The sequence below is a fragment of the Sinohyriopsis cumingii genome, chromosome 13 (assembly GCF_028554795.1).
Source record: "Sinohyriopsis cumingii isolate HCF-2022 chromosome 13, ASM2855479v2, whole genome shotgun sequence".
NCBI lineage: Eukaryota > Metazoa > Mollusca > Bivalvia > Unionida > Unionidae > Sinohyriopsis > Sinohyriopsis cumingii.
The window spans coordinates 54,478,494-54,502,483 of record NC_142973.1 but is presented as its reverse complement, the minus strand read 5'-3'; the positions used below and the strand labels follow the sequence as shown (position 1 = coordinate 54,502,483).

The window sequence follows — 23,990 nt, the reverse complement described above, 5'->3', positions numbered from 1 at the left end:
ACGCTCGATGAGCCACGCAGAAATTAGAAATGTGAATTCCGGTCTCTTGCATGCATTCGAAATCGAAAAAGATGAAATTGCCTTTCTTCTTCTTCTTGTGAACATCATCTTTCTCCTGTTGGGGTTGGTATTTTTGCATGTAGCATTGGTGTTCCAAGTCCACGATGTGGTGACAAATGTGACATTTTTTCTTTCCTCGACATACGTGTGCCTTGGTAATACTGGTACATATGCCTTGTCCACACGTAGGGCACAATCTCAGGAGTTGACAAGCACATTTCTGCTGTGAACCGTGTGTCTCGAGATGTTGTTGGTAAGAGGCAGGGCTGACAAACGTGCGCTGACAAGCAGGGCAATGCACTCGTTCTTGTCCTTCGTCTAGACAGGGTTGAGAAGCCAAACATCCTGAGCATTTCGATCTACAATGTTTGTGTTGCTCTCAATTGTTATAGTCACAGTCACATTTCTCACAGTAATAACCATATCCCAGAGTTCCAGTGATGGTGGTAATGGCATCGAAATGTTCATCGTGATAATAGACGTGACTGTATTTTCCGACCTTAAAATCTCGGCCTCGAAACAACAGAGGTCCGCGCACTTCTTGAGGGTGCACTTTCAAGGTGTATCGTGAAGCTAGGGCATCTTGCAATTTTTGCATTTCAGGAATACCACAGGGTATGTCTTTGGACAGACCGGCTTGTTGTAACAGGAGTTCTGTTTCATTTCGTTGTTTGGCTCGGTCCGATTGTCGAATGTTCTCCCAGGTTCTTTTCCATTCTGCCGTGTCGTTTTTGTCGGCATAGGTTCGTCCCACCACGATAGCCCTGGCTGAACACATGTGGTCCTGAGGGTTGTGAATTAGGACGAGGCTACGCTTAATGCTGCGAAGGCCGTTCACCAATAAGACCTTTTTGCGTTGTCCAGTCCCTTGAGGAGGAGAGACGTGGGTCATGGACAGTGTCGCTTTTCCATCGGTGATGTCAAATTGGTCATTAGATTGTTGAACGTGTTGAATCTTGTCCATGACTTTGGAAGCGGTCAGTTCTGCAGGGCTGCTAAACTCGATCCAAACAGGGGATTTCAAACCGTCGTGTTCTATGGAAAGTCTCAAGCGATCGTATTCTTTGGGTGGAGATTGGCGTTTGAGTGTGGTGAGCAAAGAATCCCACATCTCGGTGATGAATCCTTTTGCTTTCTCTAACGGTACTTCGGACTTGAAATCTTTAAACTTCACCCTGTAAGTGTAAGCCGTGGTTCTAAATTTTCTAGAGGAGGGCTTTTCTGTCTCTCGAATGTGATAGTACATTTCAGGGTTGACTAAGGGTGGTGAACTTTGGTTAGATGAAGAACCCCACGGGTGTGGATTCTGGTTCACTCATGTCCTCTTCAAAATCACTGGCATGAATTTGTGCCAAGACTTCAGCAATGGTACGAGGCGATAGATCACGTTTCTGCCTCTTACGTTCTTCTTCTTCTTTCTTCACGAATGAATTGGATCGTTTCATCTTGAATGTAAAAAGTCAAATGACTAAAGTTTAAACACCATGGGTCACTTTATATCCATGACAGACCAGCGTATATATAAAGGGTGTGTGTCTTGTCCTTCCACTATTCATTTCACTCTCAAACTGAGCAGAACAATGGACGAGACTACACAGATCGAACTTTTCATCAGAGCTGTGCGAGGGGTCATCAGAAAATTTTCTTCAGACCAGCCGACGGACTACTCACCCTCCTTTCGAGATAAAAGTCAAGATACTTGCTATATCTGTAAGAATAAAGGGCATTGGTCTCCAGAGTGTCCAGACCGTCAAAAAAGCAAAACAGGGGCTAAAAGAGACACAAGTCAAGATACCTGTTATCATTGTCAAGAAAAAGGACATTGGTCTCCAGATTGCCCTAAGAAACAACAGGAACAAGAAGAAGAAGAAGAGGGAAGTTATGGAGAGGAAGAAAGAAGACAGGTAAAGAAACAGAAACAGGAGAAAAAAAGAAGGGAAGAAAGTGAAGATGAAGAGGAGGAAAAAGCTGTGAAAGTGAAGACATTTATTAAAAGAGAGAGTGAAGACAGACAAAGGAGAAACCTATGAACTTTTTAAAGCTGTATGTTGTGTTGTGAATTGAATTGTAAAATTTGTACCAGAATATACAGTCTATAAAACATAAGTGTCTCTTGGTTTTGATTTTTAGAATAAGAATCTACACTCACGCAATCATTCACACGTACCGTAGGGGTAAAAAAGCTTTTTTGAGTTTTAACTGATGTTGGCAATTGAAATAGTATCTCTTTTCGAGAGACATGGGTGGCCCTAAAAAGGGCCTCTGAGTATTTGTTGGTTTTAAATAACAAACTTAGGAAGCAATCAACTTTAACTGCCTTAAGCCTTTGCCACGGTCAAGGCATACGTTTGTTTCAGACTTTTTAACTCCGCTAAAATGTCTAACAGTACCGAAACCGTTTGACTTTCACCCTCTTGTTTCTTTGCTGCTTCTTCTTGTTGTTTCTTTCTTACCTCTTCTTCTTGCTGTTGTAGGAGAAAAGCTTGTTCCGCTTCCTTTTGCTGGTGTATAAATTTCTCCAATTCTTCTTTCTGTCTCTGTTTAAAATTCTCCACGTGTGGTAAAGAAGGAGAAGGTGGCGAAGGTACTGGTTCCGGAACAAATTCTTTCGAAAGAAAATCCACAAAATCCCAATTCACCTCTTCTGGAAGTAAGTCCGGGTTCACTTGGGTAGTCTCGACGGTCGGTTCACTCCAATTCATTGTCTTCTGAGTTTGCGCCATGTTTATGCTAACTGTGTCGCATGGATTGACTGCGCACAAACGCTAGTGCCTCTATATAGGGAATGTGACGTCACGGACTGCTCTTTTCCGATTTGACGAATGGTGACTGAATTTTGTAACGCGTGTTTGGATTGGTCAATCAACTCAATCCGTTTCAATCCTCCCTCTTCCTATAAATAATCGCAGTTTGCTGCATTCCTTCACCTGTTCTCGTCACCAACATGTGGACCGACGTGGAATCCTCAACTCTCGTCTCTTCAATGCTGTTTAGAACGGACTTACCCATGTACGTCCGATCCTCGTGGGTCATTGTCAGGACGACAGATACCTGTGTGTGGAAAAGAAGAATATACGTAGAAAGACAAGGTTGTTTAAAGAGAGTGATGATCTACGGTCCAGAAGTGAGACAGAGTTTAAGGACAAGAAGGAGACCTAAGTGGTGCCCTCTATGTTAACAGTATGGTATGTTAACATAAAACCCAAAGGCCCTTTTCAGGGCCACTCCAATGCCTCGAAAAGACATTCACTGTCATGCCTACATTTTTTTTCTTATTTTCTTAAAAAAATGTTCCATTTCCCTTGACACTATACAGTCCCACCATGTTCCATTTCCCTTAACACTGTAATGTTTCACCATGTTAAATTCCCCTTGACCCTATATTCCATATCATGTGCTCCCATGTTAAATTTACATAGACTCCATATCATATACACCCTGTTTTAACATTATAGACCATAGACCCGCTATCGTCCCTAATTACTACTGACGATAATTGCCTCTTTAGCAGCCTTAAACTCGCATGCTCTAATATAACCCTTGACGCCTATATTCATTAAGCTAGCGTAATTTAAGCTTCCATATTCTATCATAGTCCATACCAAGCGATAATTGTATCTGTCTATAGTATCTGAGAACTTAATAATCTACTATAGTCAATAACGGACGATAATTTCATCTGTCGATAGCTACCCAGAACTTAACAATCTACTGTAGTCCATTATAGAGGATAATTGCATCTGTATATAGTACCCTTAAGTATTCAGATTCTATTATAGTCCATAATAGACGGTAATTGCATCTGTCTATAGTACCCTTAAGTATTCAGATTCTATTATAGTCCATAAAAATACGGTAATTGCTTCTGTCTATACAATCCTTAAGCTTAATCTGCTACATCATATGACGTTTATAACGCTTAGGTTTACATAATCTACTATAGCCCATGACTTCTATAGCACCCTTAGACTTACGTTATCTACGTTATTGTATTTACGTTATTATTATGGTTGTCTTCAAATTCTTTAATAAACAAACAAGCAATAACATAGAAGGACATGGATTCTGATGACGCTATGAAACGTACTACAAATTTTCAATTCAATGGATAGGGCTTGGATTCTGATGACGCCGTGAAACGTACTATAAATTATCAATCAAATGAATACTACTTCGATTCTCCAGCTAAATACTTTCATGTATGCACAAAAGTTAAATAAAATAAGAATCGGTTCTGAATACAGTTAGAGAATATTATATAATTTGATTCTGTAGAGAAATTCTTACTAGCCAGTGTCAAGATTACAGCTTTGATTACACCTGCTTTTGTTTCGTAACAAGACACAACAGTGTTTTACTTTGATTGTGAGGTACTTGATCGGAACGGAACAGCTTCAAATTGTAAATCTCGCTACATTATTAAGAAGGAAAAAATACTTTGACATGCATTATTATGTTTTCCACGAATTTGAACCACGAGGAGTAGCAATGTTAACATATCTTCCTAATATTATTTAAATATTTAGATTCATTAATCATTTCTCCATATAATCTTTTTATCTAACTAAAATATGATCGCGTGAATTCATTATTTGAAAGCAATAGAAAGAACCGATTTCCTTTGTTTCTGATTAAGCTTGTAACACGGTCTTGTTTTGTACTTTTATAAACAAGTTGTGCTATATATGCCATATTTGAAGGAAGAAATAGGACAGGAACAAAATGTATTCATAATGCTAATTGGAATACAGAAAAAAATACTACATTTGATATCAGTTAATATAAACCTGAAGATACATTAATGTACTTTCTGTTCCGAATTCTCACTAGGAAAGTGAAAAAATATTTGATCAAAACGCAAGGAACCTATCATATGCATGATAATATATATATATATATATATATATATATATATATATATATATATATATATATATATATATATATATATATATATATATATATATATATAATATGTTCCATTATTTTGGGGGTAGGTGATGGGAGTGGGGAATTTCACCCCATTTCTTCAAATCACAACGTCCCACTTATTACATCATGTTTTTTTTTCCATTTAACAAAATGAGAAAGACTATTAAGAAGAAAAGAGTGTTATGAAGTTCAAAAGCATAGCAAATTAAATGCAGTGTTTATATTCATTCTTTTCTTTACAGTTCATTGAACCTATTATAAAAATATGACAATGTAAAAAGAATAAAAATCTTCACAAATGATTCACGGAAATTTTATCCGATTTCACTTCCTAATAAACATGTCTGTAACTTTCACCGATCTTCTCCGGATCTGACTGTACATATCTTTACGGGAATCGTGTGCTTTACTTTATTTCGAACCAGCAAGAATAACAATACTACCATACTTGCCTCATTGATATTACACGTATTTCGATTTATTAACCATTTCATCATACAATATTATTTCACAGTTTAAATTATGATGGCGTTAAATCAGTGGCGTCACTTGGGTTGGTGTCAGCCAGTGCGGCAGCTCATGGTGTCACCCCCATGGTCCTCCTTCCGTAACAGACCATACAGAATCCTTAGTAATGTCATTTTGGTGTCACCCCCTCTGATGGTGTCACCCGGTGCAGTCCACACCCCCCGCATCCCCCTAGCGACGCCAATGCTGTGCCTACTATTCATGTATTTAACTATAATCGGTTATCCGCTTATGAAATCCGACTAGACCGAGCAGTGTGTGCTCTGTAAAATTTGCAATTTTTCATTTTGGTGTCACCCCTCTGAGATGGTGTCACCCGGTGCGGTCCGCACCCCGCGCACCCCACTAGCGACGCCACTGCGTTAAATTATTATTGGAGACATGAAAAATGACCGACTTCACTGCCTGTAGCGCAACATGAAAAATGACCGACTTCACTGTCTGCAGTGTGACTTTTAACTTTTAACTATATTGTATCTTTATATACATAAGTTCCACTATATATCTCAAATCTGAAGAAAAAAATAAAAACAAAATTTTCTTCAACACTTTCTCGTCGTGAAGCCATAAGATAAGGATTATTCAATAAATATAAACTGTAGGTAAATAGGTTATTAAGACTTGTCGCTAAGAATATGTAATGAGTGAAGTCACAACAACCTTCATAGATAAAATGTAAACGCAAATCACTTAGAGATGCATTGTAGTGTGGATATCGCTGATTTAGGTAAACATGTTTACTGATGTATGAAAACCAAAATATAGATAAGAAAGTATGTTTATTGTAGTATGAAAAGCAAAATAAATGTAAGAAATATGTGTTTGTAATATGAAAAGCAAAAGAAAGATAATACGATATTTATTACAGCATAAAAGGCAAAATATTGATAAAACAATATGCTAATAGCAGTAAGAAAAGCAAGATAAAGATAAGACAGTTTTTACTTTAATAGGAAAAGCGAACAAAACAGAATACAATCTTACTGTATGAAATGCAAAATAAACAAAAGGATATGCTAATTGCAGTATGAAATGCAAAATAAACAATAGGGAATGCTTTTTGCTGCATGAAACGCAAAATAAACAGAATACGCTCTGTTTATTGCAGTATGAAATGCAGAAATATTTATTTAGCCAGCTACACATCTAACAATTACCACTAAACAATATATTATCTAGTTATATAAAACCGTATAGTCTGGAATTTCAGCTCGGGGTCGGGTGGGGTAGCGACATTCAGTCTCATAGTTAGATGGCCAACGAAATTAACAATCAAATTTATTACATGAAATATTATACATTCTCTCTATGTAATCGCTAAAATAACCATAGTTAAAATCTCCGGTTGTTATAGTCAAAGAAGTTTCATGTCCGCAAAAATACCTGCTGTAAGGTAAAAAAAAGAAAACATAATTTTCCGCTTTATTACATGGTTATGTTTTCCAGATATATAATTTTTGTTGACATTTATGCTTGTAATGAACATTATTCAATTAATCTCGCCGTAGTGCACATTCAACTTGATATTTCCTTTACATCGACAATCTGCCTGTGACTTATGCGTGTTTAAAAAATCTTGATAATACAAAGTCAGTTCTTCAGCCACCAACACTGATAAACTAAGCTACTTAATTTATACAGTGATAGGGAAACCATGTAGTTCACTAATGTATTGGGCATCATGCAGTCCACGAATGTATGGGGAATATGTAGTCCACAAAAATGTATGGGGATCATGTAGTTCACAGAAGTGTACGGGGACCATGTAGTCTACAAAATATTATGGGGATCATGTAGTCCACAGAAGTGTACGGGGACCATGTTGTCCACAAAAATGTATGAGGATCATGTAGTCTGCAAAAATGTGCGGGAGCCATGTAGTCCACATAAATGTATGGGGATCATGTAGTCCACAGAAGTGTACCGGGACCATGTAGTCCACATAAATGTAAGGAGATCATGTAGCCTGCAAAAGTGTACGGGGACCATGTAGTCCACATACATGTATGGGGATCATGTAGTCTGCAAAAATGTGTGGGGACCATGTAGTCCACATAAATGTATGGAGATCATGTAGACTGCAAAAATGTACGGGGACCATGTAGTCCACATAAATGTATGGGATTATGTAGTCTGCAAAAATGTATGGGGACCATGAAATCTTCAAAAATGTATGGGGACCATGTGGTCTGCAAATATGTATGGGGACAATGTAGTCCACAACAAATGTATGGGGACCGTGTGGTCCTCATAAATGTATGGGGGTCTTATAGTCTACAGAAATGATGAAAACCAAAAAATAAGATTCACTAAATTCAACAAAAAAGTCAGGAAACAGGTTAACATGACATATCAGATGGCGTCGCTGACACAACATAACAATATGGAATTAATGTTTAGGGGCATGGATGGCTCTTTAAGTGAATCAATATAAAGCATTCACAAAAATGTACACAATAAAAAATGACCAACCATTGAAACATAAACACAAAAACAGAATAAACAAGTAAACTCGATCGTAAAGAATCTATCGCAGAGCTAAAAGACAAACCGACTTGTATCCATCTTTCCTTAACTATCCGAAACAAATGTGAATAAGAATATAAACCCTAGAGCATCAGTTCACCGACAGAAAAAAATCTTAACACACAATTGTAAATTATTATTTCAGTGTTTCAATATTATGTATCTTTCTTACATATGATTTTAATTTTTTATCTTCAATTAATTTGTCTTTAACAAAAGTGAAAAACAATTTAAGAGCAATAGTCTTGCCTTTTCATCGCGCTTCTTCAAATAAGACTGGCTAGAATAAAGCTGCGAAATTGTTTTCTTATCATTCGCTTTTTGCATAGGTGTAGAAAAACTTTAAAATCTAATGAAAATTAAAGCTAAAGAATCATGCTTTTTCGATGGCAATAATGATGAAGGCTTTGAGTTTTGAAAAAATGATTATTGTAGGTAAAGAAAAAACGACGCGCAATTAAAAATGCAAGACAGTTACTTTTCAAATTCGTCATGGTTAAACTTACTGCGCTTGATTTTCGGGAAATATCCCAGTAAAACAAGCATGGTAACTCCCCGGCTGCACTGTTATAGTAACATTTAAGTCACGATTTTAGTGTGGTTGGCACTGTTACTTCCTTGACATTTTTGTGCGGGCGGGTCATGACACCTTTAATTTGTACACAGATAAGTACCTTCCTGTTACTAAAAATAGAAAGTTAGTACATACAGTTTGCATGCATAAAGTGGGCGCAGTAAATCTTACTGTTCTCGCCTTTCCTGTGTTATTTACAAACATTTCAAATTGTAAGGTTATGGAATGAACAAGTTTTGGATATCTTATATCAGTCAATTATACTAGATTTCAACGAATGTTCTTTTTCCTGTTATTGTACCAGGATCTCACTGTATATAGATAAGAACATTGATAGTTATACTTCATTCTGTCACAGGAAGGTCACTTTTACCAGCATCATGTCATAAATTTTAGCAGCACAACTTGGATTAATACAAGGTCATGTGATGAATATCCAATACATGTGTTGATATGATATTATTAAAACTTTGCAAACAATGTCTTTAAAATATGTTTTGGCTAGAAGCAGGTCGTGAAATTCATTATTATTCATCCCGTTGCCGATGTCATGATATGCTAAGTGCACCAGTACTCTTCGTCTTTTCGCCGATTTCAGGTTTGGCAGGCCGCACCAAAGAGTTGTAGTCATCGCCATCCACATAAAAAACGTGTATCAGAGTACTTATTTATTAAACAACAATATTGGCTGAGTTGTCTTTTATCAGGTTGACATAAATCCGAAGAAAGTTGATAAACGCTTGGGGGATTGATTCCTCTGTGCCAGCTCCGTAAAAACCTGTTCATTCTAATCCAAATATGGGGGAGAGCATGTCGTTAGTTTCTGCTACCTGTTCCTCTCCAGTTGTGGTTTGTCGTTTTGTGTATTGCGGCCGTCTGCCCGTGTCGTCGGCAATTCTGTGTTCTTCAGGTGCATGCAATCGTTGTCAATTTATTGATGGCGCGGCATCTTGTGAATACCCTACGAAACAATGGGGACTGTTAACATGATGCATATAAAGCCTGTTGCATAAGGTCTGACCCTGTACTACGTGGGCATGTTCTACAAAATCTTAGGCAGCGCTGCCAAGCTTCAGTATTCGGTCCACATCATCGAGTGGTAAGGTTGGTCTCAGTGAGCGTCTACCTGACGTATTCAGCGTTTGATTTCTCTTGTTTGTCAACCGGACATAGATGTGGCCGTCTTCGTGGTCTCCGGTCAACTATGCATCTGTTTGCTGTCTCCACCGCCAAATTATATGTGACCAGGGATTCACGCGGTCAACACCGCGTAAACGCTGTGTAGTGGTATACCAGTTTCCAGTTGCTTTAACCCGGTCATTGTCACAGTCTTCAAGCCATGGAGCAATGCTATCCCAAAGACTTCGTGGTCTCATCATATCAATAGATATTCCATAGCTTCAATGTTCGGTCCACATCATCGCGTGAATCCTTGGTCACATTCGGGTGTGTTCCTCCTTAGAGTACCGCTTGTTTTTTTATAAGGTCAAGACGCCGCGAGAATGATGTCTGCACCAGGACCTTGTCATAGGACTTATTAAAGTCAATGTCGAGTATCTTAGAGACAGGTGCATTTTAGGATGAATGGCCGTTAGCAAGAATAATATCCATTCTTTTGTGTTTTTGATCAAATCAAAGACGTACTAAAGCTGCCACACGGCGTATAAAAATACCTCAAAGATAATAGTGCGGTAAGGACTGACATTGTTAGTGTGGGGAAGAAGGGATAATGGTGGCACGATCATCTGCACCATCCATTTAGCGGCCGAAAATCAGGCTATGCAGAGTGATGGCTTCTGGCCCGTATTCCTTGGGAGCCTTGTTGCAACAGGGGTTGATGGGATAGACAAACACTTTACCAAGAGCGCTATGCCAGAGGTTCTTTTTCCCAAGAGAGTTCATGGTGCTTTCTCCAGTTCCATGATAGTATCCAACACTCTAGTGTGAGCCGTCAGCTTGAAGCTGCTTACCGGAAACTTCGTTTACAAGTGACTATTTTATTTTGTTACAAAATAGCTCTGCTATGTAGTCGTCTTTTTCGTCGCCGTCCAATTTCGTGATGTATCTGCTTCAAACGGACGACATCGATATCAATTATTTTCCTCAGACAAAACTTGTATACGAATAATATAAAACAATATGTGATATACGGAGTGGTTTATTGGATATTATGTTGTGTATTTATTTTGTATTATTTGTTGGATTTTCTTAATGATTGTACGCTGTATACATTTGTATTTTGTAAATTTCCTTAGTCCAAAATCAAGTTGTGATGCATCTGACTTGGGATATTTATTTTGTAACCAACATAATACATAATTAATATTTCTGTGAGAATAGATTTAATATTAGGATCATTATTAATGGAGGTAAATAATTTTAATCTCAATTTGAATCTATGACATGAGAAAAGCCTGGTGTACCTGATGTTCGTCATGTTCTTTATTATAATATTAGTAACAGATTTTATCTTGTTGACAAAGTAGAAGGTTCTAGAAATTAACGTTTGACCCTCATCCTGGTTCTATTTTATGTCTTATTTTTTATATAATGTTGTTTACCTGAGAAATTATTCATTATTTCCTTAACATTTTGAAACAGAATCAGTCTTTATGTTGTGTTCAGTTTTCATTTGGGTGGAATTGTTTGTTCAAATTATCATTTAATGGAAATACAAAGAGCTCATTCTTGGACAGAAACGTTAATTGTGGGACTATATTATTGTGAAAACTGTTGGTATATAATCACACTCCAGGCTAGTGGCACATTACCACGTTCGAGACGACAGAAACATCTAGGCATCCAATATTGGAACTTATTTGGAATACCAATGGAATTCAATTGGAACTTCAGGCTTTAGGAGTTGTGATAAAACTTAAATGACTATTTGGGATTTATATCACAATACCATAAGTTCTTTTGAAATTTTCACTTTGTATTCTAGGTAAATACATTATTTATTGTTGAATTTTACAAAACTTGTTAGTTGTAAGCTCTTTTTAATTACTTAGTTTAAGACCATAGAGTCGGAACAGTATTATGAACAGATGTATTCAATGATGGAATCGCAATGTTAAAGAAGTTATTGTCTCCCATAAAAGCATTGCAAGTGGATCTCTTTGCCCGTCTTAAAAAGTCTTTGATAGATTTTATCATGAACAATATACACAGCATGTGAAAAATGCCGTAGACCTATTTCCGTTAGTACAGCTACATTACTGCAATATTTAGGTTGATCAAAAGAGATTTATAGAAGAAAATATAAGAAATCAGTTTAATACATAAAAATAAATTCATATAAAAATAATGATTTTGTATAGACGTACAACATAAGTAAAGTTCTACAAAAACAAAAGGTTAATAATTACAATAACTTTTTCTAAACTTTGCATGTTTTTCGCGCCATGCTTAGTCTTAACACTTCTTTATACACGAATTGTTTGCATCTTATACATTTAGTGTACATTCTTTGTTCGGCATGACTGTCTCGTTCCTGATAGATGTTTGACTGACAACATGTATTGCCAGTCTGATTTGATCGTCACCGTCATTCGATTTCTTGCAAAATCTCCTACACCATAGAGATATGTGATATACAATGTCACACACCAATGAGATAACTGGCATACAATACCAGGTACCATTGTGATAAGTGGGATACAGTGTTCTCAAGTAAAATCACTAACGTTTGCTAAGCGGATTCAGGTCGTTACATTTACCAGCCGTTCAACGAAAGATGGATGAAAATCGGAATCCTTGATGAAGCCGAGAGTTCACTGGGGGTCAATACCTTCGACATAAAGTATTTATTTTAAAAAGACAGAATTACATAACATCATGGTGTGAGGTCAGCCCTGGGTCCAAAACTGTATACCAGTCTCTTTCCAATCACTGGGGCAAGAACTTTCCTTTTGTAGTAGTATCTATAAATAAAAACAGTGGAATAAATTCCAGGAAATGTTATGTTTTCCATTTTGACGTGACTATATAAATTTATATCACTTGTAGCTGAGACTTTCTTTAAAGTTGTGTGTTAAAATAAACCTACGACTGCATTAAAATTATGAAAGATGGAAAAGGGAACATTCTTCAAAGTATGGAATGTTAGCATGAATGAATAGCAAGATATATTCTCTGACCGTTCGTGCGACTACCACTTTAAGTTTTCATAATGCCTGAAAGATAAATAACTATTAGATAATTTCTGGATGTGAGCCTGGTGCTTTCTGTAGCAACCTGTTTAGATATGAAATAGCCAGTTCCTGGAAATTACATACGGATCACTTCGTTTCAAAAGCATAAATGTGCCATAGATTACGAAGTAAAAAGCGATAAAATTTCATATTCATAAAACAGCAATAACTAGTGGAGGTCGTTGGTTCGATCCCCGGCCTAGTCATACCAAAGACTTACAAAAATGGTACTAACAGCTACCTCGCTTGGCGCTCAGCATTAAGAGGTTAGTGTTAGGACTGGTCGGCCTGGTGTCAGGATAATGTGACTGGGTGGGACATCATGCTACATATCTGCGGCATGATGCCCCAGTGCTAGACATCACTATAAACTGCCACAATGCAGACATCGTAGCGATATGACTGAAAAATTGTTAAAGCTACCTTAATTTTTTTTTACAAATCACAAAAATCACAATAACTAGTGAGAAACAAAATATAATGTTAATTTTGTCCGTTTTTAAATATATATTCAGCTCATAAGAAATGAAAATGAAATAAAATACAAGAATAAACGTCAGTTGAAATGCAGCATATCCAAGACAAACCATTTTTATACGGGTCAGATAATTTGGATAAAGGTAACCGATATATTGATTGAAGAAGATATTAATACATATCATCATGTGTCATAACTTCTCGTACATCATTTAAATAGCGTCTCACATACCTATATCTCAAACAAACTGTTTTGATATTTCCATTTTTTTTTAAGTTGCCAAATGTACTTCCAATATTTCTCAACAGGTGGCTTACCTCATTGCTCGACTTAGCTTTTCATATGTCATCTTTGCATTCCCCTTTTTACTGCCCCATAATATCGCCAGTTCTTTGGATTTTACGATCCGAAATTTCCTCTCTGCCTCGTTCTCCCAACAAATACATGACGGATTGAAGCGTGAATCTCTCAGAAGATTCCGGAGGAACTCCCACAACCGGCAACCCCGTGTTCCTGAGGAAAAAAATAGATAATAATAATTTTAATATTAATTCGGTAGTAGTATTAATAAGAATTTTAATAATAATTCCGTTTAGTATTAATAGTAACATCAGTAATACATATGTAGTATTTATAACAATAGCTATAATAATTCGGTAGTAATATTAATAGTAAGTTTGATACTAATTCTGTACTATTAATAATAATAACAATACAAATTTTGTAGTAGTAATAATATTAATAACATATGAGTCTTTAACTTGGAACAATATTTAAGAGTAAATATCGATTGGAACAAAATTATATTTCGTCCTTTAAATATCGTTTGGCGAAAAGATATTTCAAATTTCCCATTGATTACTAACAATAGATATTTGCAGGTATTATACCTATGTGTAATTGTTGTTTGTACGATAATTTGGGATGAAGTTCCGGGGACCTGTCCCTTTAAAAAAATTCTTCTACTTCTGCATCAAAAGGAAAAAAAAAACGACTTAATCGGTAAGTACATAGCTACATGACATTAGAACGACAAAAATGGTTCGTAATATACTCGGTTGACAGGCGTAGGATAGTGTAAATAGCGTACATCAGTTTGGTGGAGTGTGTGGATGGATAAGATTTTTCTGAAGTGTTTCTTCGTTTGCCGCTACAACAAATACTGGATAGTTAGTTTTCTTGTTTGTTAACAAGTCTGCCATTTTCTCTTTATTTGTCTTACTTGGTCTTCCAGATACTGTGCGGTTACTAATCAGTGGATTAGGCCGGAAGTAGCTAGAATCAGAAGCGGAAGTACATGGATTGATATCCCTTAGTTGAGTCGAGAAGTCTGATGGACAAGATGTAAATGGCCCTGAGTATTGGCTAGGGTGTGTCGCCATTTGCAAATACTGCGATCCTGGCAGTGCAGACACATCGCACCTGTCACCTATGTTAATGTCTGTGTTAGGATCAACTGGATACATGAATCCTCCGATTTCAAATAAAATTTCTGTATTTTGTTCATTGATGAGACACTCCTCCTTAATGTATGTTTGGATATCATCTGTAATTGTATGAAAATAGTTTTAGGAATAGTTATTGAAACGACAGCAGTCTTTCATATGGTATATGCATCAATATATAGAAAGGAGAGTTTGTAAGTAAAGTTTTGCCTTCATCCAAGGTTGATCAATCTATCGCAAGAAGCAAGTGCCATTGAGTTCAGATGCTATTAATTTTGAGCTTTCCTTTGTTAGGCAATATGAATATATTGCCTACAACTTCCCATCAATTAATGGCAATTTGGAAAGGGTCTCCATGTTTTTTAAACACATCCATTTTGCACAGAAAAATATTCAGCTTCATATACATTTTCATGGGTGTTTTACGCCTTCAAACTGTAATGTCCCAAAAACGTCAAAATTTTGTCTATGATCTCGTTCGCTTCTGCGATCTACATCGATATAAGTAATTTAGAAATTACACTTACATTGAATGTTACATCATACCATTCATCCATCGTCTTCTCGTCCAATTATATATATATATATATATATATATATATATATATATATATATATATATATATATATATATATATATATATATATATATATATATATATATATATAAAGTGTTTTCAATTATATTTAACAATGAGGGCTTTATGTCCATCCATACATACCCGTTCTGTTTCTTTCCATAGAATCGGTCGAAATGATCAGGCAATTCTTAATGTCTTCAACAACACAGCGGTGGGGATATACTGATGGAAATTCAGGGTCGCCCAGAATTTCGAGGAGATCAAAGTGGGGAAGTTGTTCCTGAAAAATAATTCATGCGTAAGAAGACATTTATACAAATGAAATCCAAAAATGAACTTCAATAACACGTATTTTAATTCCTTGTTAAATGCCAACATTCCTAACCAAAATTATATTTTTCAAGCAGCATCCTCATCATCGATGATTTTCAAAGATGTGGATGTTCTTGAGGACTTCGTGCCCCATGTTCATCCATTGTGGATGTACTTGAGGACCTCATGCCTCATGTTCATCCATATCCTAAAGAAGCAAATACTTTGTCCTAAAACTCTTTAGTGTTCATGAAACTAAACTGCCAACGATCAATAGTGATAATCTGTGTCATTATTGATTGCTCACATATATACTACTAATACTGATATTGCAACTATTGCCTATAACACATTGACACTATAATATACATATATATATAATTTACGCTCACTTCTGGCATATTTGCTGTATAACTTCTTGCAATTGTTAGTTGTTTAAGATGTTAGATTTAAAGTAACGAAATTTTGTTTCTTAAATGATTTTGGAAAGGCATCCCATTCTTTTATATATTTACGTTGATGATGAGTTTTACGAGTGTTGTGTTGATGGACCAATCAGCGTTGAGTTTACAAACACCCAAATTTAAATCAATAGTGATTGGTGAGTATGCCTAGACCATTCAGTACTAAAATTTCCGCTCATTCTTATCTGACCCGACCACATGTTTTGTTTTTGTTTTTTGAGCTTTACCATCCAATAGTCTACACCCGGAAATATTTACTCCTATCATTATTTCTGTGTATGAACGAATTCGGCTGACGTCTAATGTGTCACACAGTATTTAGTAAATACTTCTTCATGCATATCTCCTAACTTGAATGGATGAAGCCAAATCCGTAATTTTGCCACCTTATGATATCCATTTAATGCAAGCTTGGTTGGGGTTGTGGTGGGTATTTCTTAGAATCGATGACAAAATCGTGACTGCTATTGGTGGTATTATGTTCATGATGCGATAACTGTGAATCACCTCAACGAAATAGTCGACTAACATATTGTTTAAGCACTTGTCTTATGTATGTTATGGGTTGTAATCAATTACCTCTACAGAGGGGACAAAGCGCATGGAATGCCGGGTTGTTGAAATTGATTTTAAGAGCAATAGCGTGATGTACAAAGAGTGTAAGAGAAAGAGACATTTCTATTGTTTCCACCCCTTTTTGGAAAGGTTTTAATTTTTTAGTAATACATTGATGGGACATGGATTATGAAGGAAATTGTCTTTTATAACCAATTTTAATTACTTTTGTGTCGTTTTGTATAACACAAACAACTCTTTTCACCATCGTAACAAGACTCGTTTAAGAAATTTCATTGAACACATGTAAGAATCTGTGGTTCTTAGAAGATTAAATATTTCCTAAAAGTACTGCAGGAAAATATTTTGCACATTTTTGCTTTAAGCCAGCGACTCAGTATTTGAACGCTAAAAAATATGTGACAATCGCGATAATGTATTATTTGCTCACACAAACCGAGATGTTTAATCCACAACACCAAAAAAGATTACTAGCATTTTCGAAGCCTGAAAACATGATAACGATATGGATCTAATGTTTTCATTTTCATTACTGCTTTCCGTATCTAGTGTATAATAGGTGTAAATACCGGATCCAGAAGCGTGATTCCTATGCGTGAGAGTGCTGGTAAGAAGCAATGATTGCTCATTAGTTAAAACAAAAAATCTGAGAAAATGGACTTTTTCTATGAATGACTTAATTATTGAATCGCTTATTGGGTATGTGTATGTGTGTGCTTTTGTGTGTCTTTTAAAACCTTAATTTTTCTCCGCCTTTTCTCCAGCCTAATAAATATAATGCTAAAGTCTAATTAGTATAGAAAGGAAATAAATATACCATCGAATATCCATTTGTTACCAACATTTTGCACTATCATTGTTTCCTAAATCCCATTTTTTACGTTTGTGCAATGCAAACTTACCCGTCTTTGGCTTTTAAGTCAACCGATATTCCCGTGTAGACCAGACCGTATTCCTTTCTTTGGTCCATTTTCTTTGAAGCGAAGCCTTTTTATTTTGAATTGTTTTGGGAATTCATTTTAAAAACTGTAATTTCCCTGCTAAAATTATTAAGTAGGGACTGTCTGAGCAAATCTGCCCCTTCTTACATAATGTTTTGCATTTATATAATCCTTTTCCCCGCAAAACTCAGTCTTGTGACCATCGTCTTACATTCTCTTCCTTATGTCACCAGTCATCGTAAACTAACTTTTCCATCAGAGTGCTGAAGGTTCGTTATTTTTGTGATTGGATTAGATGACACGGAACCGACTGCATTAAAATCTTATAATTATGAAACAATTTGGATTCCACTGATTTCGTCACTTGTCTTCTTTTATACCTGTTCCAAATCTCCTGCATGTGTTTAATTTCTGAATCTAAAAAAATAGTACTTTGTCGATGTATTTTCTTTGCAGTTTCTAACACGCCTGAGTACATGGGTTCACTACTTGAGATAGCACGAGACATACACTTTTGCACAGAGCTGTTTCTGTGTAAGAACAAACTACCCATACTAGTACCAAATACAACGACTACAGCTATTATTTCCGCTGCTGCATCAATGTAACACAAACCAGTTAGGTTGTTTCCATTTCAACAACATTCACCAACGATCGCATGCCTCATGCAAGACAGGAATTACCTGAATTGTTTCTAACAATTCTCAGTCTCTTTGGATCAAGGCATGAACATTCATTTGCCCCCCACCCCTACTTTGAGCTGTGTTGCTTGTGCAACGTACACTGCCTAACTTTCCAATCAGCGTTATATGGTGCTAACAATGGTATGCAGACGACATTCAGGTAGCGAAGAAGACGATGCTTCCTTCTGTCGGGTCGATTCAAAAGAAAGGGGCTTTTGTCCGTGCTTAGAGTTACAATCGTTAAATCGTTTTGTGTTCGTCGACATAGTTAATCTGAGTATTATCTTCTTTAACTATTGGTGAAAACGCTTAATTCACGTCTGACGTCATAGCTGTACCGTCCTATAATTATCGGCAATATATATTAATCTTCGCCATCTTATATGTATGTATGTATGTATGTATGTATGTATGTATGTATGTATGTATGTATGTATGTATGTATGTATGTGTGTGTATGTATGTGTTTGTGTGTATGTATATACGTACGTATGTATGTATGCGTGCGTGAGTGCTTGTGTGTATGTATGTATGTAAGCATGCATGTATGTATGCATAAATGTACGTATGTATGTATTTTTGTGTACGTGCGTGCTAGCGTGAGTACGTACGTATGCATGTACGTACGTATGTGTATGTATGTATGTATGTATGTATGTATGTATGTATGCATGTATGTCTGCGTGCTTGCGTGCGTGCACACATACATCCATGTTCGTATGCATGTATGTATATATGTATGTATGTATGCGTGCGTGCGTGCTTGCGTGTGTGTATGTATGTAAGTATGCATCCATGCATGCACGCATGTACGTATGTATGTATGTATGTGCGAACGTGCGTACATACGTGAGTGTGTATATATGTATATGTGCGTGCGTGCGTGCATGCATGCACGTATGTATGTATATGTGTATGTATGTATATATGTATGCATGTATGTATGTATGTATGTATGTACGTCTGCGTGCGTGCGTGCACACATGCATCCATGTTCGTATGTATGTATGTATGCATGCATGTATGTATGTATGTGTGTGTGTGCGTGCGTGCGTGCTTGCGTGTGTGTATGTATGTAAGTATGCATCCATGCATGCACGCATGTATGTATGTATGTACGTGCGAACGTGCGTACATACGTGAGTGTGTATATATGTATGTGTGCGTGCGTGCGTGCATGCATGCACGTATGTATGTATGTATGTATGTCTGCGTGCGTGCGTGCATACATGCATCCATGTTCGTATGTATGTATGTATATTGTACGTATGTATGTATGTATGTATGTATGTATGCGTGCTTGCGTGTGTGTATGTATGTAAGTATGCATGTACGCATGTATGTATGTTTGTATGTATTTATGTATGTATGTATGTATGTATGTATGTATGTATGTATGTAAGTGCGAACGTGCGTACGTACGTGTGTATATATGTATGTGTGCGTGCGTGCGTGCATGCACGTATGTATGTATGCATGTATGTATATATGTATGTGTGGGGGGTGCGTGTGTGCGTGCGTGCTTGCGTGTGTGTATATATGTAAGTATGCATCCATGCATGCACGCATGTATGTATGTATGTATGTATGTACGTGCGAACGTGCGTACATACGTGAGTGTGTATATATGTATGTGTGCGTGCGTGCGTGCATGCATGCACGTATGTATGTATGTATGTCTGCGTGCGTGCGTGCGTGCGTGCATACATGCATCCATGTTCGTATGTATGTATGTATGTATGTAATGATTCTATAATTACCTACCAAATTACGCCCTGTCATTGCATCATCTCTTTTCGCAAGCATTTGTAGCGCGGGTATGTTTTAGAAATATGGTAAATCTATTTGCGGTTAACATGAAAACCCGCAATTTATGTCCTTATTTCAAGCCGTAAGCATATATTTCCCTAATCGTTCATACCGTCAGATAGCCAATACAATTTTCCGTCATCTCCACTGACTCTAACGTAACCAGCTGGATTAGGTTTTTACATGCAAGCATGGAAATCCTAGAGAAACTATATGCTGCCAAGATGTCACGTGTTTCTTGCCTGCTTTGCTTTCCGTATTTTAACATCCCAGTTGAGTCGTTTTAGTTTTATCCGCACCCCCACCATTGCCGGTAAAAAAAATTTAACAAAAAAAAATATAAAAAAAGCATACAAAAAAAAATAAAACAACAAAATAAACGCGGAAAGCAGAAATATGCCTGATGTATTTCTGACCCTTTATCAGGTTCTGATCCTTTACTGTGAGTACCCAGTGACAAGTGGTACAACGATCAGCAATTTATTGCGAATAAGCAATTCCTGGCAGGCAAATGGTAGTCAGTCCGCTGTCTTCGAACGCCATTGCTTAAATAAGTACTCGTTACTGACTCCCATTTAGTAAAAAGGCGTTTTCAACTGTATATTCTTCGAAAGTGGAAATAATTGTTCTAAAAGCGAAATCTTGTCTGCTTCAATTTAACCATTCAACATCAGCAAGATAAATTTAAGTCCTTTTAAAGACACGAATCGGGTATTGCTCATATCGGCCCAACACCGAGTAAAATGCTCTCAGCTACTAACCAGTGTTTCTACAATTTGATTGCACAATTGATTGCTTTTCGCAGTAAGCCAACATCCGCTACATCTATTTTTGTTCATAAACGCTTGAAAGGATTAACCATATCTGTGTTTGAAAGTGTGTGTGCGTGTGTGTGTGTGATTTTGATTATTAACGTAGCTTTAACAATTTCTTTAGTCATATAGCTATGATGTCTGCAGTGTGGCAGTTTATAGCGATGCCTAGCACAGGGACATCATGTCGCAGACATGTAGCATGATGTCCCACCCAGTCACATTAGCCTAAAACCAGGCCGACTAGTCCTAACACTAACCTCTTAATGCTGAGAGACAATCGAGGCAGCTGTTAGTACCATTTTTGTAAGTCTTTGGTATGACTCGCTGGGGTAAACAGTATCTGTGATAAACAGTATCTACTAACTAAACATGCATATAATTGTGTATTGTTAGTTTTTGTGACCGATGATAGTAGTCGGTTTGGTTTGGTGTTTGACGGCACATCAGTATACGAATGTTAGTTTACAGCGAGACAATTGCATTAATGTGCCTTTTCCAGGTACGCACCATGGCGTACGAACGCACGACCTCCCGCATCTGAGACGGACGATCTAACCACTACGACATCGGAGCGATCTGTGTTTGAAACAAGAAACTATATATATATATATATATATATATATATATATATATATATATATATATATATATATATATATATATATGGTATTACATTTCCGCAAAATTGAGCGCAGTTAACGTGTTAGCGGCCTCAATTCGCAATGGACTAAATATATTACGTGATATTTCTTTTGATGAAATAATTTTAACGAATAGCTGTTTGGTATTCAAAATCATAACAATTTTTATTCCTATGAAGGTTTGTTGTTGCTGTTGTTGTGGGTTTAACATTTTCAACGCACAACAGGCGAACATGGCGGTCACTGTAACTTGAGGAGGGAGAACCCGAGAAAACCACGTTAAGAATCACCGACCTACGAGAAGCTTCTTGCAAGCTTTCTCACATAGTCACATCGGCCGAGCCTGAGACTTCAGACTCGAATCCAAGTGGACAGAGATGAGATGGGAGTGATCGGTTAAGGCGATCGCTTTAGACCACTTGGCATCCCGGGACCCCAAAGATTCTGTGATAAACAGTATCTGCTAACTAAACATGCATATAATTGTGTATTGTTAGTTTTTGTGACCGATGATAGTAGTCGGTTTGGTTTGGTGTTTGACGGCACATCAGTATACGAATGTTAGTTTACAGCGAGACAATTGCATTAATGTGCCTTTTCCAGGTACGCACCATGGCGTACGAACGCACACCCCTTTGATAAAAAATCTGGCCCACTACCGCTAAGACACCACGGCTGCCCACGACATTAGTTTGTCAATCAGCTTTCAGGAAATGTTGATATTTATACATGTAATTCCTTAAATCTTGACTGGAGGATGGTTCCAATGGTTCTAGTATTATGAAACATTAAATTTTCAACAAATAAGATCGCCATTATTAATATGTCTGAAAAACATTGTATAACAGTTTGACGTAATAGCGTTGAAAAATACAGGTATAGTATTTCACCTCATTCATGACAATGAAAGATATCAAAATATTGCCTTGGGTAATACAAGTACACAGTAACCGCGCGCAAATCCATGTACTAGTGTTATTTTGACCTAATTTGCTTGGTTAGTTAAGCCTGGCTGGCTTTGTGTGAAATGAATATTCGTTTGTCAGGAATTGTCGTTGAAATATGCTTTGGGGGCAGGGGCCAGATTTTATGTCAAATTTAATGTCGCAATCAGCGACCTAGTATAAAAAAAATCATAAACAATCAAATACACAAGTGAGGTCAAAAAGGCCCATATTTTTAGATACCTATATTAAAACAAAGCATAAGAATATTATCCACTTGACCAAAGAAGTCAATGGCGGTTCATAGCAGAAGAAGTTTATGTACCCCAACCCCTATTTTATACATGCATTTTTCACATCCGAAGGCCATTTTTGACAGCATGTGGTGCTCACAGTGTAAATGCAAACCCTTTCCTTGGATGAATATTTTGAAAAACAATGTTTACTAAATAGCTTGATGCAATTCAAAATAGTTGTAGCAGCAGGGAGGGTGAACAACCTCTAACTGATTCACTCTCCGTTTCGCACAATGAGCCTTCCTGAAAAATCACAAAAAAAAAACAACAAAACAAAATCGCGATGAGACAACCCTGTCAAATTCTAATTTGACTTACCCAGCCTATCGCTGATCGCGAAAAATCGCAGGAAAATACGCGATCACGTCGGTGCCAAGTTGGAGACAGCGTCCTCGTTGCTGCTATAAATTAAATCATTATTATATCAATAATGGCAAACATCAGAGAACCATATAGATTAGCACGAGAGCGACTAGAAACACTCAAAAAGTACATGCCTTTAAAAGATGCTGTCAGACATAAATTACAAGCACGTCAGGGAGCTCAAGCTGAATTTACTACAGCTACAGAACAATTATTTAAACCAATTGTTGAACCACCCAAAATGATCACTGAGGCTACAACAGCATCACAGAAGGTTATCGAAACATTACCAAAACAAATGAGCAAAGCTATGGAATCTGCCGATAAAACACGTGCTGAAATCGAGGATATTAAAAATATTGTCGATGATCTATCTAAACCAAAATGAAAAACTAAATATTTTACTCAGCAGGGTTATAAGCAAATTATTGCTGATCCTGCTGCTGTTGCTGTAAGTGGGTATCAACTACGGCATCAGCTTCTATAGCCAGAATTTTATAACACTCCAGAACACGAGTGGACCACTAGGGTATTTCGTGAGTATAAGGATATTTCACAAATCAGTAAAACAATATAAGCGCGAATATGATGATAAAACTGAGGACATTCTGATCACAACACAAAGACTTTCTCATTCACATCCTTTACCTCGAACAATAAATATCAGCAGCACCAACATTAAATTCACACAATCAGTACGAAACCTAGGTGTTACTCTGGACAGTACTCTCACACTGCACCAACATGTCATGAACATATGCAAGGCTGCATATCTTGAGCTGAGACGCATCAGCTCAATTCCCAAATATCTTTCAGTTGATGCCACTAA

At 36.9% G+C, this 23,990-nt stretch overlaps 1 protein-coding gene across 1 annotated transcript; it reads right to left on the bottom strand.

Annotated features, from left to right (window-relative positions):
- Positions 1-6,450: 6,450 nt before the first annotated feature.
- Positions 6,451-17,706, bottom strand: LOC149785586 (ETS homologous factor-like). The gene is made up of 5 exons (XM_089931210.1): positions 17,572-17,706; positions 15,459-15,597; positions 14,514-14,837; positions 13,609-13,804; positions 6,451-12,543 (listed from the first exon to the last, which is right to left on the bottom strand). Exons 2-5 carry the CDS (start codon positions 15,475-15,477, stop codon positions 12,456-12,458), a joined length of 627 nt encoding a protein of 208 aa, XP_089787336.1. The 5' UTR covers positions 15,478-15,597; positions 17,572-17,706; the 3' UTR covers positions 6,451-12,455.
- Between the last annotated feature and the right edge of the window lie 6,284 nt (positions 17,707-23,990).

Coding starts and splice junctions, on each gene's coding strand:
- LOC149785586 (XM_089931210.1), bottom strand. Junction 13,805..14,513: donor CACAGTATCTGGAAGACCAA/GTAAGACAAATA, acceptor TTTTTTCCTCAG/GAACACGGGGTTGCCGGTTG. Junction 12,544..13,608: donor AAGCTAAGTCGAGCAATGAG/GTAAGCCACCTG, acceptor TTTTATTTATAG/ATACTACTACAAAAGGAAAG.